The sequence below is a fragment of the Coloeus monedula genome (assembly GCF_965178545.1).
Source record: "Coloeus monedula genome assembly, chromosome: 15".
NCBI classification, from domain to species: Eukaryota; Metazoa; Chordata; class Aves; order Passeriformes; family Corvidae; genus Coloeus; species Coloeus monedula.
In genome coordinates, this window is record NC_138795.1 from 1,706,893 (window position 1) to 1,726,127 (window position 19,235).

General features: G+C 61.5%; 1 protein-coding gene across 1 annotated transcript; it reads right to left on the bottom strand.

Annotated features, from left to right (window-relative positions):
* Window positions 1-338: 338 nt before the first annotated feature.
* On the bottom strand, window positions 339-13,911 carry ARHGEF37 (Rho guanine nucleotide exchange factor 37). The gene is made up of 13 exons (XM_082291218.1): window positions 13,752-13,911; window positions 11,473-11,676; window positions 10,972-11,095; window positions 10,481-10,628; window positions 9,517-9,716; window positions 8,898-9,028; window positions 8,289-8,393; window positions 7,533-7,643; window positions 6,587-6,916; window positions 5,789-5,917; window positions 5,252-5,447; window positions 4,680-4,852; window positions 339-4,403 (listed from the first exon to the last, which is right to left on the bottom strand). The coding sequence occupies exons 2-13, from the start codon at window positions 11,662-11,664 to the stop codon at window positions 4,194-4,196; spliced, it is 2,049 nt and encodes a 682-aa protein (XP_082147344.1). The 5' UTR covers window positions 11,665-11,676; window positions 13,752-13,911; the 3' UTR covers window positions 339-4,193.
* Between the last annotated feature and the right edge of the window lie 5,324 nt (window positions 13,912-19,235).

Below are 19,235 nucleotides of genomic sequence, written 5' to 3' on the forward strand. Positions count from 1 at the left end.
TGCACCCCCAAGGCATCCCGTGGGATGAGGAAGCGGGACGGCAGCCCCAGCCCCACGGCACAGACCCACCCGCAGCCCCCCGGCAGAGACCCTACCCCATCCCGGTGATGCCCCCGCAGCGGTTTGTGCTGTCACACGGCGTGGGCACAGCGGAGGGGCTGAGAGGGCCGGAGGGGACGCTGGGCACCAGCCGCAGCCCCCGGCACAGGGGTCCTGCGGGGCTGTGCCAGGCACGGCTGCGGCCCGGGGCTCGTCTGACAGCGGGACACGGCGGCAGCCGGTGCGGGCGGCGAGGGGGGGCCGTAATGACGGTCCAGCACAGCAAAGGTAGCAGAGCATGAAAGCAATTTCACACTTTATTAGACAATTCAGGTGCCAGCTGCACCAGCCTGGAGCGAGCGCTGCTGCTCACACCTCGCCTCCTGCTCCGCAGCCCCAGGTTGGCTCAGCCCTTCCTCGGGCCACGCTGGTCCCGGCTGGCACACGAGGGGCCAGCGAGGGTGCCCGGGGGCTCGGGGGCCGCTTGCTCCCGCACACGGGCAGGTGGCTGGGACAGTGCAGCTCTGCTCGGAGCCAGCTCAGCCTGGCGGGGGGGGGGAACTCGAGCTCCGTGCCCAAAGCCACTCGGGCTGGCTGTGCCCTTCAGCCCAGGGCAGCCACTCTGCTCCTCCTGGCTCCCCACTCCTCCCCTTTCCTGCCCTCTCCCCTTCTGCACCCCGTGGTGAGGGGACAGGCCCGGGATTGGGAGCCTGGGCTTGGGGCTCGCCTGGCAGCTGCTTTTTCTCACACCTCTCTGCCGCCGGGGTGTCCCAGCAGAGCCAACGGGCACACGGACACCTGGGCACTCAGCCAGCCTCCTGCCATCCCGGGGTCTCCACCTGGGATGTGCTTCGTGGCCCCGCCGTGTCCCCAGGGAGCAGCAGCCACGCAGAGCTGCCCCGTCCTGCTCCCGGCACGTGGCCGGGCTGGCACCCCGCGCCCTGGGGACACAGCCGTGCGCTGTCACACCCCGCGGGTGGACAATATCCAAATGCCTGCACGTCCAGGATATGAATCAGCCCGGACAGGAGTGCAGCAGCCGCTCCGGGACAACCGGAGCTGCCCCGGAGGCTGCTCCGGCAGCCAGGCTGTGCCGGTGCCAAATTCCGTGCGGGCTGACGGGCAGGTCGCAGGCAGCAACGCCTGCCTGGCTCCGCTGCCACCTCCAGATCAGCCCCGGGCACGGCAAAACCCTGGCCTGGCATTCATTTCCCTGTTTGCACAGCTCTGCTTCCCCGGTGCCAAGCCGTGGCACGGTGGCACCGGGCCAGGGCCATGCCTAACCTTGACCTGCCCTCGTGGCGAGCAGCCGGCCCTGCCCAGCTGTCCCCCCGTGCCCCCAGCCACAGGCATGTTCCACCGGGCCAGCCAGAGCATTCCTCCTGGGAGAGCCTGTCCTTGACAGGCTATTTAAAGGCACGCTCGTGCCCTTTATCCCCCCTCATGTTTGGGCTGGAAGAGCCCCGTGCCCTCCGGTGACTCCAAGAGGGCACTTCCAGGCTCAGGGCAGCAGCAGTGCAGTGAGTTTGGAATAGAGTCTCGACAAGATAGAGGCCTTGTCAAGCCTCTAAAGGGGGGGAAATGATGCCTCAGGTTTTAACTTTTCTGTTTTTCAAATCCTGCACTGCCCAGTGTGCGACTCTGGAGTTTCTCGTAGCCTGTTCATTTCTGCTCTCTGTGCTGGGCAGACATAACAAAGCCTGTCTGGGTCTGCTCTCCGAGGTCACCCAGACCGTCCTAGGCCCAAAAAGTATAAACTAAAGAGCCTCTAAAGGGGGGCAAGCTTGGGGAAATTACATCATTAACTGAAGCATTAATTGGAGAATTAACCCTGCTATGCAAATGAACCAAACCTATAAAAGTGTGAAGAACTTGTGACCTGGGGTCCACCTTGGGGTCCATCTGGGCAGTGGCCTCTGGCCCCCAGGGGTACCTTTGAAGGCCTTTCAAATAAATCCCTGCCTGTATTCCCTTACTCCTGTCCAGTCTCTGTGTCTAGGAGGCCTCTTAAGGCATCAAATTCAAGGGAGAAGGGAGGGATGCAGGCACCCATGTCCTGCAGTCAAGCACTAGCCATGTCCTGGGGACAGAGTCCCTGGGGAAGGTCCCCTGGCCACCGAGGTTGGCAGCAGGACTGGGGGAACTGCAGATCCCATCTCGCCCCTTCAGATCCGAAGAGTGGAGGAGCCCCATGCGCTCATTTCCCTCTTCCTGGCAGAGATCACCCGCTGCTGGATCTCCAGGCAAGTCCTGACCACCCCAGATCTCCTTCCAGGGGGAGGATCAGGCCGCAGGCAGCAGCAGTCTCTCAGCTCTCCTTGTCCCACTGTCACCTTTAACCCCCTGAAGGGTCTCGGGCACCTGAGGGCTGTGGAGCAGGGCAGGGCTGCCCGGCACAGGGCTGATTGCTCGTGCACCCCTCTGAGCTGGCAGGAAGGTGACTCGGGAGGGAAACCCGACCTGGTGTGATTTGACTAGGAACGGAAAAATCCAGAGGAGCCATCTGCAGGGAGCTGGAGGGGTGAGCCCTGTGGGCAAGCACAGACACACAGCCCCTGCTCGATGACCCTCGGCCCCCAGCCTGCCCATTTTCCCTTTCTGAGGAACCCATCAGCCTTTCCCAAGCTCGGAGCATCCCCAGGACACGTCCCCAGCTCCGGCACTGCTGTCCCCTCGCAGGTTTCGTGTGGGTGACCATTTCCTCAGGGCTTTCAGGGGCACCTGGGCAGAGGTGGCTGCCCCCAGCCACCCCACAGGTACAGGTACACAGGAGGGTGAGCCCCACCTGCCTCAAACCAGACCCCCAGCCCCACTGGGACGCACAGAGCAGTGCCTGGGGCCTGTCCCCACCCGCCTGGCACCTGCTCAAGGCTGGGTACAGACATGCCAGCCCTGCCCCGCTGCCCAGCCCGCAGCCACGGCCGCACCGGGGAGCCCGCGGCGAGCCCGTGGGTGGCCGGGCGTGCTGCAGCCCCCGGGCAGGGCAGGGCAGGGCGAAGGGCCCGGCGTGCCAGCGCTCGCCAGCCGGCACGGGGCACCTTTGATGCGGGCAGCGCCGGGAGCCCAGGGCAGCCGGGACGACGCCAGCCGGGTACTCCACTGCCCGCGGCGGGTGAGGGATGGGCAGCGTGCGGCGCCACTGCCGGGGGGCTCCTGAAATCCCCTCTGACACCACGGCACGGCTCCCCACCTCAGCCCCATCAGCACCTCCTAACAGCGCAGCCACGGGGAAACTGAGGCACGGGGCTGGGATACCTCGGGAATGGTGGGAGGGAAGGAGGGAGGGAGTGCTGTCTGCATTCTCAAGCCGAACCTCGAGTCAGGACCGACACGGATTGATTCTCCCAAAAAAACCTCCTCCGTGGGACCTTTGTCAGCCCGCCGGGATCTGTGCGGGTCGCAGGGGCCCCGGGAGTCCCGGGAGTGGGGATCTCTGCCCCCTGAGCGGGGCGCACCCCCCGGGCTGTCCCCCCGCGCTCCCCGCACCAGTGCTCCCAGTACGAGCCGAGCGGGCACTGGGCGCTGGCGCGGCGCTCCCTCTGGCGACCGCGAGGCGCGGCGCAGCCCAGCGCGGCCACAGGCACAGGGCACGCAGGTGCCCAGTACCCATCTGCCCAGCGCCCAAGTGCCCAGGTACTCAGGTACCCAAAGTGCCCAGGTACTCAGTGCCCATCTGCCCAAGTGCTCAGGTACTCAGGTACCCAAAGTGCCCAGGTGCTCAGTGCCCAGGTGCCCAAGTGCTCAGCGCCCAGGTGCCCCATGCCCTGCCGAGGATCCCTCTGCAGCGCTGCACCTTCGCTGCTCGATCCTGCTCTAACCAGGGGCAGCGCAGCCTCACCACCCCCAGGACGCATTCGTCACTTGCAGGGATTTCAGCAAATCCCTGGATAACTGCAGCCACCTGCCCTCACTCCCTGGTGCTGCTTTGCTTTGTGCCAACACACACACACACGGGACCCGGCACCCTCACGCCTCCCATCAAAAGGTGCCTCCCAAGTGCCACCCTCGTGCCCATGTCCCTGGGCCGTGTCCCCTGGGTGCCTCCCACCACCTTCCCAGCCAGGGGCTGCCTCCCTCCAGCATCTCCTGTGAGGTGTCCTCAGGTGCCAAGCTGGCTGCTCCCATCCTGTGCCCTTGGTGTGGGCTGGCCACGCTCACACGGGCAAGCTCCAGCCCGCGGGGTCCTGCACGGGGACGGTCACCAGGTAGCTGGAGGGCACGTAGCCCCTCTGGCCGTTCACCTCCACCAGGCTCCACTCCGTGCTCCCCTTCTTGTCATGGGGCTCCAGCACCACCACGGGCTGCCCTGCCTGCAGGGTCACCTCCTGCGGGCTCCTGGCTGCGAAGGAGAAGCCGGCGACCACCTGGGGATGGCAGGGAAGGAAGGAGGAAGCCCTTGCTGGAGCTGGGAGTCAAGGGGGGAAGAACATGGCAGGACAGGCAATTCCAAGAGGGCAGCGCAGCAGTGCCATGGGTGGAGGGACTGGGGACCCACCAAGGACAGTTCTCTTGCCCTGTCCACCCTGGTCCCAGCAAGGGGGACACCTGGAAAAGCAGGTTCACCTTCCCACCCACACAAGGACCAGCAGGGAGCTGGTGGGGTTGCTGGGAATGGCCCCGGGGATGTCCCCCACTCTCACCTGGAACGTTGGGGTGAAGGTGGCCACCTGTGGCCTGGGAGCCTCAGGGGATGCGTAGGAATGTCTCCTTCTCTCTGTGCCACTGTCCAGGGTCAGCAGCTGCATCGCAGGCTGCTGGACTTGTACGGGGCTGTAGGGCCGGAGTTTTGCAGCAGGAACAAACCCTCGGGGACCTGCAGGACACGGACACACACAGGTCATGGGGCCCTGCTGCCTGGCATATACAGGGCTGGCTGGAGGAGACAGAAATGACATTTTGGCTGTTGCCTGGCATGGCACAGCAGCCCTGCTCAAACTAGTCCATCACTAGGGGATATCCAGGAGAAATCTCCCAAAAAAAAATGCATTCCATGTTTCCATGTGCATGGATTCTCCTTTCCCAGCCATGACACTTCACGAGTGCTCCCCTGGCGAATCAGTCAGGACACCTGAACCTCACAGCTGATGGCAAAGCTGAGGTGGGCTTGGAAGGAGACCATGGCCTGCTGTTCCATCCAGGATAACGAGGGGATTCAGGTGACTCTGGCCCTGGTGCCAAGGCAGGGAGAGGTTGCCCACAGTGCTCACAGTACCTCCAGCATCCACCAGCCACCTGCTCGTGTTGCCCTTGGTGTCTGCGCCCTGCAGCAGAGCCACGATCTGTCCCCTCAGCAAGGTCAGGTCCAAGTCCTTGCTGCCACTGATGTTGCTGGTCACTTGGTAAAGCTTGTCTGGGCCGTGCTTGCTCACGAGGGAAAGGACCTTCCTCTCCTCAGCAGGGGTCAGAGGCTGGTGGGGAGCAAGAGACATGGGAGCATTTGATGAGACACAGGAGACTGAGGCCCTCCACGTGCACCTGCTCTCCTTCCTGCAGGATCACATCCCAGGGGCAGGGTAAGAGGAGAAACTCCTTCACACTCCCTGCTCGACCCCCAGGTTTGGAGATGAGTGTCCAGAACCAGTAGAGCTGAGCTGTTTCATCCCAGGGGCTTGGGGGAAATACTCTGGCCATCCCCTGGGCCACGTTCTGAGCCAGCCTCCCCACCGAGGGGATTTTCTGCACTGGGAAGCCGCAGTTCAATTTCTCTCTTTACCCAGCTGGCCCAAGACATGCCCTGCCCAGCCCCTACCTGTGCCCCAGGGCTCGGTGTGACGGTCTCAAAGGCCTGGCAGAAGGCACGGAGCTGAGCACCCGACTGCTGCAGGCTGTCTTCCACCACCTTCCAGAAGCTGGGCAGGGGCATGTGGCCATGGGGCAGCTGTGGAGATAGACTGAGATCAGAGATCAGGGAGAACCCTGAGAGAGGAAGAGCTCTGGGTAGGGCAAGAAGGGAAGCAGGAGGAAAGAGAGGGGTGAGAAAGCAAGAGACCAGACCTGGCCACTAAATTCACTTTGCACATGGCATCAAAGCTGCTCCTCTCTGGCTTTGAGCAGCACATTGCTCCCATCCTGCCCCTGGCTCAGGCCAGGGCTGTTGGCTCACCCCAAGGCTTTTGGCAGCCCTCACTCCCCATATTTACACCCATCAGGCTCAGAGTCCTGAGCAGTGAGGAGTCCAGGGAGGCACCTCCCAGGGGATGGGGTTGAGGGAGGCTGTTCCCCAGGCCAGGAGCTGCCTTTCTCCTCCTTGCCTTGCTGGCACAGAGCTCTCAGGAGCTCAGAGTTCACACTGATCTCTCAGGCAGCAGCACTTCAATAAATTACCAGTAGTGTCCACAAACGGAAAGCAGGACAGTGCAGAAGAGAAAATTTGGCTTTCTCTGGGCAGGGAGGAGGAGAGAACCTTACAAATGCTCCACAGGGAGCTGTGTATCTGCAAGGGCAGCTGGGCCACAGCAAACCTGCAGTGCCCTGATGTCTGAGAGATCTCCCAAGCCTGAAGAAGGCAGGTCTGGCTCAGCTCATGTGCCTGAGGGGTCCCACTCACCTGCTCCAGCTCCTTTTCTGCCTGGTGCAGGACCTGGGCAGCCAAGTCCAGCTGCAGGGAGCTGAAGGAGCGCAGGATCTGCTCCAGGAGCTGCACAGCCACCTGGTTAAACTGGGGGAGCTCGGCCACCAGCAGGTCATTGATGGCCAGGTAGGTGTTCATGGCTGCCTCCTCGTCGTAGCTCACACTGCCCATCTCGCTCTTCCTCTCCTGGATCTCCTCATAGTCCAGCAGCTTGTCCAGGCGCTTCTTGACCAGCTGCTGGGGCCCCTCCAGCATGTCCGAGAGGCTGCAGAGGGGCTGCCACACCAGCCTGTCCACACGCTGCTTCTGAGACGTGAGAGAACCCCAATTTGCACGTGAGCCCCCCAGACAGGACCAGCTGCCAGCACAGGGGCAGGGGGGAAGGGGCCTGGGGCACTGTGGGGGGGCTTGTGTGGAGTGGGCAGCACCTGGGACATCTTTCCCTGAGGGCACATAGGATGCCAAACCCTTGCGAGGGTGCACTCAGGCCCACCACAATTCCAAACTTGTGCTCCATGGAAAGAGCTGGGCAGGATCCTCTAACGGCTCAGACCAATCTCAGCTGAGTCTCTCCTGCCCAGAGCCCATTTAAGGGCTCTCTGCCCCTGCCTTGGGGTGTTCTGGTCTCCTCTCCCATCTCCCTGTGGGCAGCCCAGCTCCTGGATGCACCCAGCAGGCAGACACTGCAGCTCATCCCAGCCCTGGGTGGGCTCAGGAGCTGTGCTGGGGTTCTGTCTCTGTCCCTGTCCTTCCTTCTTCCCTGGAGCTGCTCCCTCACTTCATGTGTCGGGGACTGCAGATGAGCTGGGCTCTGGGGGGCTGTGGGGACACTGGGGTGCCCCCAGCTCCTGGCTGCCAGCCCCACTGTGCCCCAGCAGGAGGTGGGAGAGCTGATGGAGATGTGCAGGGAAGGAGCACTCACAAACTCTGGGAAAACGGCGCTCTGGAGGCGCTCTGAGAGGCGGCGATACTGCTGGGCAGGGCCCTCGTCCACCTGCAGGTCACTCTGGTGTGGGGTGGGCAGCAGGAACGCCTGGAAAGGAGGAGCATCGCACTCCTTTACCTCCTCCCCGGTCCTGTGTGGGCAGCCCTTGTCAATCTTTTCCCGCAAGGTCTTCCCAGCCCAGGAATTGCTGCTGGACCCTCAGCCATCTCCCGAGGCTTTCCTGATAGTGCTGTGTCTGGGGATTGCGTGTTCTGCCAGCACTCAGATTTTCATCTCCCTCAGATGCCCCAAGGGATTTCCATGAGAAAATCGTAGCAGCTGCTGACCCAGGTGATTTCAGAAGGGAAATTTGTTGTCAGGGCTGATCTGGGGACGTTTCTGCCTCATACACATTATTAAAGCAAGAATTCCCAGGCTGAACAACACCAGGCCTCTTCAATCATTTAAGACCTTGATATAATGATAAGTTTAAGGACAGATTATTCTCAAATGACACCAGCTCAGCCAGTGCTGTCAAAGCCTCAGCTTTGGTTTAAACTCCCCTGGACCTGAGCAATCCTTGGATGTTGTACAACTCCCTGACACAACAGCACACTTCAGCTGAGCTGCAAATCCCTGAACATCCCCAACAGCCACTGGTTTCCACAGGGCTTGAAAATACTCCACAATCCCAAGGAGGAACAGCTCCTGAGGCCTGGATGGGGAAAGTCAACCCCTGGTCAAGGTTTTTACCTCTAAATGGCTCAGGTAGGATGCCATGTTCTCCTTCAGCGTGGCCACACTGGATGCCACACACTGGAACTTCTCTTCCAGGTCATCATATTCCTTGTCCTCTGTCTGCAAGGCAAGGGCCAGCTTGTCACCTGTGTGGGCAGGGCTGTTGCCCATCACTGGGGGCTGAAACAGCAGCCAGGCACCTGCCTGAGGCTCACAGGGTGGGGACAGGCAGGAGAGACCCTGAGGGGCTCTGTGAATCTGGAAAGGGGTCAAAACACTGGTGCAGGGGTGCAGGCGGCAGCAAGGCTCTTGGTGTGGTCATGGTGCTGGGGAACACTGGGGTGTCTTTCTTTTTGCTGGGGAGCCTGAGGATCCTGTGGGTCCTTTGGGGGCCGAAGTGCTGCCCTGCAATGCTCTGGGGTGGGGAGTGAGGCGTGTCCCTGCATCCCTCCTGGTCCTTGGGAGGATGGAGGACCAGGAGGCAGCATCAGCCACCCCACCTCCTGCTGGCCCCATGCTCCAATAATGCTATTGAGGCACTTCAGGAGCAGCAAAAAGCCCCAGAAATGACCCAAGGAGGGGCAGCAGGTGCTGGGGTGCAGGCAGAGGGTGAGGGCTGCCCACCTTGGCCACGATGCCAGCCTCGTGCATGAGGAGCCGGCTGAGGCGCGTGGTTTTCTTGGCGATGGAGTGGGTGTTGAGGCGCGCCAGGCGGTCCCGCAGCGTCAGGTGCTCGGCCTTGTTGTATTTGGTTGCTGCCCCGGATGGGAGGACACAAAACATGGGGAAAAGAGATCAGAAGAGGAGACTTCATGGCTGAGCAGGCAATGAAGCTGAGCAGCACAGGGGCTGATCAGCAGGATAAGCACAAGACACATCAAAGAAGGAAAGGACTAGGAAAACTAAAAAGAAGAGCGAACTCCATCTGTGGAGAGCCTGATTTCTCCTATCCCAAGGGCAGGACTGTCATTCCCCAGCCCCAGGAATGTGGACAGACTGGTTTTGTCCTCAGCCCCCCCATGCCACCCTTCTCCTGCAGCCTTCAGGTCTTGCCCAGAGTGGCATTGACAGGACCAGAGCAATTCCAGGAGAGTTCCAGGAGTCTGCAGCTCCACCAGGCAGGATTAAGTGGAGGGCAGGAGAGCTTTGAACTGATTTAAGTGGGAATTAATGCCCAGGAGACCCCTGGGGTTGGGCTGGGTGCTGTGCCCCCCACTTGCACCAAGCCCCCCTGGCCACTCACCCACTTCCCGGCGCCGTTTGTACTCGTTGATGTTGGCATTGACCTGGGCCATGGCACGAGCCGCTGCCTCCAGGGCTGAGTGGGCACTGGCACTGCTCGGGGTGTTCTCCAGGATCTTCCCCAGCAGCAGAGGGTATTTGGTGACCCTCTGCACCGGCATCACCAGGAAGAAGCTGAGGTCTGACGCGCCTGTGTGAGGCCTGACGGAGAAGGGATTGCTCAGGGTTGGTGTGCAGGGCTGCCTTCCTGCTCTGCTGCTCTCTACGGCTTCTCTGGGAGTGTTTTCGGAGAGAGCAGCCCAGAACTCATGGGGCATTTCTGACTGTGCGCTCCTGCTCCCCTCCAGCTGCAGGGGGACACTGTCCCTGCCAGCCCTGAGGGCAGTGCCAGCCCTGGGTGGGTGTCCTGCCTCTCTGAACAGTGCTGTGCTTGTCCAGCCATGGGACACGGGATCAGTGCTTGCTCCGTGGGCAGCAGGGAGGGAGGGTGTTGGCAGAGTGTCTCCCTTTCCACCCACAGGGAAGGAATCACAAAGTCTCTCCTTTGGGAATCACATCGCCTGTGCCCTAAGCAGCAAATCCCAGGAGTTCCTCCAGTGCCACTCCTGCTTCTCCTGGCTCTGACATTTTTTGTCACCCCACTGATAGTTCAGGAGGGGTTTGGCAGGTCCCCTGGGGCCAGCCTGTGTCTCTCTGCTCAGTCTGGGCATTGGGAAGGCAGCAGCTGTGGATGCCACCTGTCCCTTATTTTTGGTCCACCATAAAATATATGGACTAAGTGGCCCCAAGAGTCCAGGACAGGCTGCCAGGGATTACACCAGTAAATGCCACAAAGGTGGTGGCCATGATATGACACCCAGCCTGGTGACATGGATCCAGGCAGCCAGCTTGTCCAGAGAGGAGAAGGGCAAAGCCAGGATGTGAAACAGGGCCAGGGAGGTGGTGGCTCAGCAGCAGGGACCTACACGGTGGCATTCAGGGTGTCCAGGATCTCCTCCTGCAGCCGAGGGTCCCTGCGGTAGCTCTCCACCAGCTGCAGGGCGTGGTCGTAGCTGGCACAGTAGATCTTGTAGACAGTCTCCATCTCTTCCTTGAACTCCTGGAACAGGGTGCCTGGGGAAGGAGAGCGGGGCTGGAGAGGAGGGTCCTTCCCCGTGGGCTCAGAGGGAGGTTTCTCCCCAGCCCGCTGGAAGGGTGAAGCCAGCGGAGCAGTGCCAAGTGTGCCAGGGCAGTGCTCTTCCCCCCAGGCACCCTGCTAAGCTGGACCTGGTGCTGTCCCCATCACTGTCTGCAGGCTGGGCAGGTCAGCCTTGCCCCGTGGGTGGACATTGGTGTGGTGGCACCAGCGCTTCCCAGAGCCGAGGCAGGGGCAGGAGGTGTCGGGGCAGGGGGCTGGGCTGGCACACCCCCCACACATGGGTGGGCATGGGGCAGCCACTGGCACTGCACCACTTACTGATGCAGAGCAGCTGCTCCTGCCCCGAGCCGGCCGTGGCCTCGAGACCCTTCAGAAACCGTCTGGAGACATGGAGGATGTCGTTGGTGTTAGAGAAGAGTCCTTCCAGGTCAAGCTCGGGCAGCTGAAGGGAACAAAGATGCCCCAGGCTAAGCCAAATACATCAGAGATGGACCACGTGTTTTAGAGGCACTCCTGGTGACCTTCTATCTGCCCCGTGGGACACCCCAGCAGCTGCAGTGATGCTCTGTTTCAGGAGGCTTTGGGCATGCTGAGACCTCTCTGGGCTCCCAAGTAGGACAGGGTTAAAGTCACAGGGTGGCTGTACTGGGTCAGACCCAATGTCCATCCATCCCCAGACCCTGGCTGGTCAGGGGAGCACAGGAGGGTGGAAGGTGAGCACCTGGTGACCTCCCTGCACTGATATGGGCATCTCACAGCTCTCGACAGATTCACCCTCCAGGCCCCAGTGCCCGGGCAGGGGGGGATACCCCGTGTCACCTGCTTCTTCTGGAGGTGTGCCCGGATGTCGGACACGCAGAGCTGGATGTTGTGGACGTAGCTGGCCTCGGTGGTGATGAGCTCCTCCACGGCCAGGCGCTGGCTCAGCTCCATCCTGTCACAGGGCAGCACCTCATAGACAGCCTCTTCAGCCTCAGCTGCATCCTCAGCGTCGGGCTCTGCACTCGCCATCTCAGCGGGACACTGCAGGGGTGGCAAAGGCAGCCCTGGGACTGGTGCTCTGGTGCCCAACCCAGCTCAGTGCCCGTGCTCCCTCCCCTGTGTCCATGGCATCCCCAAGGACATCCCCAAGGACACTCAACCCAATCACATTTCCAGGCATGGCACGGATGACGCTCCAAAACCATAAAACCATAAAGAGCTGCGAGGCAGGAGCAGGCTGGCTGCAGACACCCGCGGGTGGCAGGCAGGGACTTGCCACACACACGTGCCCACACTCCGGTGACCACGTGTGGGGCTGGGGTGCGGGCAAGGGGGCCTCCAGGTGCCAGTAGGGGCCTGGCAGCTGCCACCCAGCTCTGGGACTGTGCAGGGACCAGTCACCACGAGCAGAGCAGGGTTTGCCACCTCCACTCCAGCTCCTTGCTGCCGGGGCCTGTTGTTCCCTCCCTGCCCTGGCTGTCGGCGCCTGGCGCCTTGCCTGGCGTTCAAGGGTCCTGTTCAAAGTACAAAGACTGGTTCTGCAGTGCTCGAACAAGAGATGTTTCTGTGACAGCGAGAGCTGCTTTAAAAGCCACTGGGACGGGGGGGGAGAAGTGGGCAGAGCTGCCGATGCCTCTGCCAGATGCACTGGCGGCCCCTGGTACGCAATGCCAGTGCCCTGCGTGGCACGGCACGCTCCCCTTTCCTCTCTGCTGTGGAAAATCTGAGCTGATTCCTGACGTTTTCCTCTCGGGAAACATGCTCTGCTCTAACTGATACAGCGAGGATGGAGCAACTCCCAGAGCATCACAAACAGTGCTTGGCTCTTGGCAGGAAGGCCTTGAGAGACGGGGAGGTGGGGCACAGCCCACAGCAGCGCAGGCACAGCTGGGCTGGATCCAGACCCCGGCCGGGGGCAGGAATGCTGCCAGGCCTCCCGCCTGCCTGCGGAGGAGGAGGTGAAGAGCAAAGGCAAGGCAGAGGTGGCCTGGCAGGATAAAAGCCAGATGGCACAAGCAGCAGCGCAGGCTTTGCCCTGCCCAGCCAGCGCCAACCTCCACAGCTGGACTGCAACATGCCAGGTGCCCACTTCGGAGGCTGCAGCCCCTCTCCCTGTTCCCACCGGGTCCAGCTAACAAGTGGCTGATGCAGCTGTGAGCTGCGAGCAGGGCCAGTGTCCCCTCCTGGCACATGCCCACTGTTGGGCTGGAGGAGAGCTGGGCTTGGCACAGCAAGCGAAGTGAGATGGCATTGGACCTCCACCTGCCTGACACGGGTACGTCACCCTGCCAGCTGTCATCCCTGCCCTCTGGGATCTGGCTGCCTCCCCTGCCTGCGGTATGGCATTGGCTGCTATGGGGCATGCGGAGGAGGAGACTTTTCTGTACCCCTCTGGGTGCTCCCGAGGTGTCCAGGCAGAAGGGTTCCCATCAAGAACTGTTGGACAAACTCAGTGTCCTCTGCCTGGGGGTGACAGCAGAACCCCAATTCAGTGGGGGCAGGTGGAAAACCCTGATCTGAGACTTTTCCCCGAGCCCTGGAGGGGTCCCCTGCAGCTCAGGGTATGCCAGTATGGGGGTGTCCCTGGAGCAGCATCCCCAGAGCACACAGCTGCTCTGGGGCGTTTCCCAGGCTGGCGAAACCTCGTTGCCTCCCCTCACCCCCCTGGCCTGAGACCTGAGTGGGACAAGGGAATTGTGCAAAACTAAAACGCGACATTTCTGGGCAGCGTTTGAGCAGGCAGACAGCGCAGGAGCAGGTTTCGTTTTCCCAGCCCCCCTCCCAGGCAGTTTCCCGCATCTGAGCTGTCACTGCTGCCTCGGCGGCTACCAGCATCCCTGTCCGTAACAGGGGGCCTTCGAGCACCCCTGTCCCTAAGGGGGGCTCCGGGCACCCCTGTCCATAACGCGGGGCTCCCAGCATCCCTGTCCGTAACGCGGGGCTCCCAACATCCCTGTCCGTAACGCGGGGACCGGCCCGGCCCTCCCCGACACCCGCGCACAGGGGCCGCCGGCTCCGGGCCCGCAGCTCCCCCCGCGCCCCAGGCGTGTCACCCCCGCTCCTCAGCCAGCCCAACCTCGCCTCTGCCCCCCGAAACCCCCGGCCCCGGCTCTCACCTGCGGAGCGGGCGGGGTTGCGCAGGTCGCCGTGCCCGGCCGCGGCCGCGCTGCCGCTGCTGCGGGCGGTGACACCGCACGGGCCGGGCCGGCACGGCGGGATCCGGAGCGGGGGATGATCCCGAGCAGGGGATGATCCCGAGCGGGGGGATGATCCCGAGAGGGGCTGATCCCGCCCGGGGGGCCCGGCCCCGGCCCGCAGCAGCCGCAGCCGGTCGGTCGCAGGCTCAGCGGGGCGGTCCCTGCGCACGCCCGGCGGGCGGGGGGGGCTGGCGGCCGGCCCGGCTGGCACCGGCTGGCCCCGAGAGCACCGCCCCCGCCGGCACCGGCACCGGCACCCGGGACGGGCTCCCATCCGCCAGAGCAGCCGATGGATGCCCCGGTCTGTGCCGGCCCCCGGCTGCCGCCCTCCCTGTGTCCCCCGCTCCATCGCAGCCCCGGTGCGCTGTGCCGGCAGCAGCTGCGGATGGACAGCAGGGCACACACGGGCAGAGCAGAGGACACACCGCCTGCCGTGAATCACGGGGACTGGTCCCCGGTGTATCCGTGGCCTTGGTACGGCTCCGATGTACAGCCCCGGGGATGCCCTGGTGTTCCCACAGCCCGTCCGCAAACACACAGGATTCCCGCCGTGTTATCCCAAGGTGAGGCACGTCCCGGCACTGCCCCTATGCTCTGCCGTCCCTGACCAGCTGCTCAGGCACGGGAAAGGGGACAGAGAAAACAGAAATGAAAATATAACCGAGGAAGCAGTTGCCAAAATTAGGGCATGGGGAGCCAGTGGCTACTCGGCATGAAGTTGGTTTTTTCGCTTGGTGAGGTGTATGCATCCTTATAAACAAGCTATTGAGAAGAGAGAGGCTGATCCCTGGCCAGCTCCCACTGGGAGCTCAGCCTTGTCCTGACCACAGCGAGGGGATGGCAGCACCTGGGTTTTTCCAGGCTGACCCGCAGTGTGCAAAAAGTGTCACTGAAAAAGGACTCTCAGTCTTTCAGTGACTCATGCAGGTCACAGGCAGCATCTGTGACTGGATCCAAAACTCCCCATGGGCCAGGACAAGCTCTCTGGCACTTCCAGCCCTTCTCTCTGGGTCCCTTTGTGGGATCCTTTCTGATACAGGCTGGACAGGGCAGCACAGGAACCCACATGCACTTGCTCCACTGGCTCCCAGCCAGTGCTGGTGCCACAAAGGCCATCCTGTCCCCCTGCCTGCCCTGCCTGCATCCCATCCTGCCCACGGAGAGGCAGAACTCATGACACTGGCTGGGTGGGTGGCTGGGGTAAAGCCACCCCAGGAGATTCCTTCCCAGGCTGGTCTGTGCCATATGGGCTTAGGGAGTGACATGGACACAGGAGGGACCCGCACACGGCTGGGCAGCGAGGGCATTACCTGGCTCTAGCCTTGGGCACACAGATGTCCTTCCTCCCTTGTGGGTGGCAGCAGGGGTTCAGTCCTTGCCCAGGTGCTTTTTGAAGGAGAAAAGGGCCCTTTGGGCTGGCATTGCTCCACCATCAGGAGTTCTCAGCCCCATCCTTGGGCAGGAACTCTTATTGCCACGTCCAACAAAGCCATGGAGACACATCACAGCTGCTTTGCTCCCATCAGCACATTGTGGATGATCCAGGACAGGAACCACGCTCCGGTGGCTGCCGAGGGAATCCCGGCAGGGCAGAGCTCCGTCCTCCCCCAGCACCTTCATCCCATGGGCAGGACCAGCATCCCCAGCCCCAACTCCTCCCTGCCAGCTCACACCACGGGTGTTCCCTCAGGCATGTTTCCCATTCCAGTCCGGTTTTTCAGACGCTGGATAGCCTGGCTCCATCGAGTTCCTTGCAGGATGGGCTTGTCCTCCTTCCTGACAGCTCCTTCCCTCAGCACAAGCTGTTTCCTTCCTGCCCTTCTGCTGGCACCCCGCACCTCCCATCCAGCCCTGGGCTGGGGCTACGGCTCCGCTCGCCTCACCTGGGTGGCTCAGGGAGCACCGGGAGCAGTGTGACAGTGCTGTCCCCACCCCAGGGCTCCCCAGGAGGTGTGAGAGTAGGCTGGCTGCCCTGGCCCGGCTCTCCTTACACGAGGAAAACAAACAGGCGCCGGCTGGTCGGGCACAAGTGTTTGTGTCCCAGGGCTGTGCTCAGGCGAAGCCAAGCTGGAGTGTTCCAGCAGGGTGGGCTGTCCCCTGGCACCCTGCTGGGTGTGCTCCCACCCTGCCAACACAAACCTGGCAAGCCGTGGCAGGGAGTGGGATCTCGCATGGGACCGTGTGTGGGACTGTCCGTGGAGGGAGGGAGGGAGGGAGGCAGGACTGGCTTCTCCTGCAGCAGGAGTTGTGCAACCCCGTTGCAGAACTTTCTCATGGAGCAAGGGTGAGCCACCTGCACAGCATTGCCCAGCCCTCTTCATACCCACTGCCACAAGCGGGAGTGCTCTGCCAGCCCTTTTCTGGGAGCGTTTAAGGAAAAACCCAACCCCCTGAGGCTGGTGGGATTAGATCCCCTGTGACACTCCTTGTGTGATGTGCACAGCCTCAGCCCAGGGGCTGGAGAAATACCTGATGATGGTTCTGGGCTCTGGCTCCAAATAGGATGTGGTGAAAGCCTCAGGAAGAGGGAGGTGGATGGGAAGCAGGAACATCTGGCTGCCCAGCAGCCATCCCGGCAGAAGGAAAGGGGTTCTTTCCACCCTACATCTCACCCTGAACTTGCGGGCTCCTGCAAAGCCTTTTGCTGTTCTGCCTTTTCCCAGCTACTCCAAACATTAATGCTCAGGATATTGGGATGAAAGCTAAAGCCATCAGGGGGCTCTCTGGGAACGCTCCAGACAAGCTTTGAGTTAAACAGGGCTTGCTCGGAAAATAAACACAGCTCCCAGCCATGCAAAGCACGACAGTTCAGGCTCTGCCTAATAACAGCAGGCGGGGGTTCCTCTCCCAGCAGCAGGTTTGGACAGGAAAGTTACATTTCCTCTATTTAATCTCCTCCATTATTTCTGTTCTTTGGATTTCTTTCCCGTCTAGAAAGGACCTGGTGACCACAGGCTGTTATCAGCCATTCACGATGGAAAGGAAAACACGGGGAGAAAAATAGCAGCTGAAGAATGTGCTCACAGGTGCGTCCTAATCACAAAACTTCCTCCCACACGGCAGGGCTCGGAAGTGGACTTTGCCTGCAGCCCCACTGCCTGCGTGTGCTGCGCAAGGCAGGGCAGCTCCAGCCGCTGCAAAGGAGGACAAAGCCTGTGAAATGAAAGGTTTTCATTCTGCTGAGCTCGCCACCAGCATGAGCAGCTCCTGAAAAACCACAGAGATGTCATGCCTTCCTCTTCCTTCTTCCCTTCCCGGCTGATGTGCTTAAGAGGGAAGGAAGGCTGTGCCTGCCTGGGATAATCCCATCCAGGTACTCGGCCAGGGCTCCCAGGCAGGTGGGAACGGTGTCAGCTCCGGGGGTCTGGATGGAGCTGCAGGCTCCAGCCACATGCCTGCACCATGAGGCAGAGCACAGCCTAAAAATAAGCAGAAAGGATTTGATCCAGGCAGAATAAATGAAGAGTCAGCTCTTTATGCCCAAGAGGGTTATTTATGGGCCTTGCACAGGCCTCCTTCATGGAGGAGGCTTCAGCCCCTCTTGGCCTCTCTGAGGCTACAGCAGCACAAACCTCCTGTATCCAGGTTTTTGTGGTTGAAGCTTCACATCCACCAGCCTCTGTGATCCTTCCCTCTCCTCTCTGCTGCCTTGCCCTGCTTTTCCTACCCCAAGATCTCTGTTTCTCTCCCAGGGCTGGTGACTCTGGGCCTTTCACCCATTTGTCCCAAGCCCCTGTTGCCAGCTGAGGCAGCTGGTGGTGACAACAGCTCAAGGAGAGAGCCAGAGGCTGGTGTGAGGGCACTGAATTCCGAGATACCCATATTTGTGCCCTGACAGAGGAACCCGCTCTCTCGGGACCAGCGTGGAGGATGTAGAGGTGTGCACAGTCCATGGGCACCTGGGCAGGAATGCAGCGAGAGATAGAGGTGTCTGCAGCATCCTGCAGCTCTGGGAGGAAGGACAAATGTCTCCAGGCCTGTCCAGCCCCAGACAGGGCCACCCACACCCCACCACGGGGCAATGCCGGTGATAACACTCCTTGCCCAAAGCATCCCACAGGGCCCCCACTGAGGACCTTCTGCCTGCAGCAGCAGAAAAGCAAGAAGAGTTCAGAAAATTCTGGTGGCTTCTGCTGATTACTCATTTCCACGGATCCAACCAACATCTCCTCCCTGCCTGACTTTGTAGGATTTCTGCTCCTGCCGCATCATCACAACCACCCACCCTTGGAGCTGGAGCTCCACGTGAGCTCCTCCTCCTCCTCCCTGTGGGCACCCCACATGCCCGGGTACCCCGGGCACCCCCTGCCCACGGCCACCCCCAGGTGCTGCCGCTCTCCTGCTCAAAGTGATGGCGCGAGGAGCCAAGCGGAGGCGCATCCGCTGGAGAGTCACCTTCTCCTTTGGGATCAGACACCTCTGGAGTCCCACCCGCTCCTCCAGGCAAATTCCTGCAGGAGTGGTTATTCTGGAGTCACAGCAGGAGCTGCTGCCTGCGCAGGAGGAACTGCAGGAGCTGACTTCTCTTGCTTCAGAGAGAAATGAGGGGTGGCAGGGAGGCGAGAGCCCCTTCAAGCTGCCAAGCCAGTCCCTGTGCAATCTCCCCATCCCTTTTTCCACTGACGCACCCAGGAATGCCTGTGCCGTGACGGGGCTCGTGTCTCTGCCACTGGCAAGACACAGCTGCCCCTTGAGAGGATCACTGGGTGCTTGTTTCACTGCTGGAGGCAGAAATGCAGCCCAGGGGCTCAGCTGGGTCTCGCAGCACGGTGAGGACACCTAAAGCAAAGACCTCGCAGGTCACCAGCTCCAGGCTCTGCTGGGAATGAGGGCAGGACTGGGCAGCCCTGAGCTTTGTGCTTCAGGCTGGGGAAGTTCATGGCCAAGAGCTTTTTCATGGGAGCAGCCTAATGCCTGGGTCCCCCTTCATTTTGGGAGAAATAATCACCAGAGGCTTCAGAGAGCTGGGACTGGTGGGGCTGCCAGGCGCCAAGGCTGAGAAAACAGGGAGATGTGGCTGAACAAAGCCAGAAGGGATGAAAAGAGGTTGAGGTGGAAGGAGAGATGCAGAGGTCCCTGGAGCCTCAGCAACAGCAGAGAGGCTGCAGGGCCAGCTCATGGTGTTGCCCACACGTCCTCCTCTCCGCAGCACATCACGTCACAGCAGGGAGGATTCACCGGGGAGGAGTTTGTTGTGGAAAAACCCCAGCAGCTCGTGCCATGGAATATAAAACGATGGCCAGGAATCCCAGGTCTGGTGGCACTGAGGTCTGGCAGCTCAGCCTGGGTGCCAGGGAACCCATACAGCTCAGTGTTCCCCATAGCCGTGGGGTTATCCCAGCTCTGGCAATGTGGAGCTTCCTGCCAAAGTGGCAGCGCCCAGCTGAGGTTGCTCTGCCCATC

What these genes read in the sequence shown, in the direction of transcription:
- ARHGEF37 (XM_082291218.1), bottom strand. Translation starts at nt 11,664, where the DNA reads ATGGCGAGTGCAGAGCCCGACGCTGAGGATGCAGCTGAGGCTGAAGAG. An exon ending in CACACCTCCAGAAGAAGCAG is followed by an intron (nt 11,096 to 11,472) that starts GTGACACGGGGT and finishes TGTTCCCTTCAG; the next exon opens with CTGCCCGAGCTTGACCTGGA. An exon ending in GTGGCTGGTGGATGCTGGAG is followed by an intron (nt 4,853 to 5,251) that starts GTACTGTGAGCA and finishes CGTGTCCTGCAG; the next exon opens with GTCCCCGAGGGTTTGTTCCT.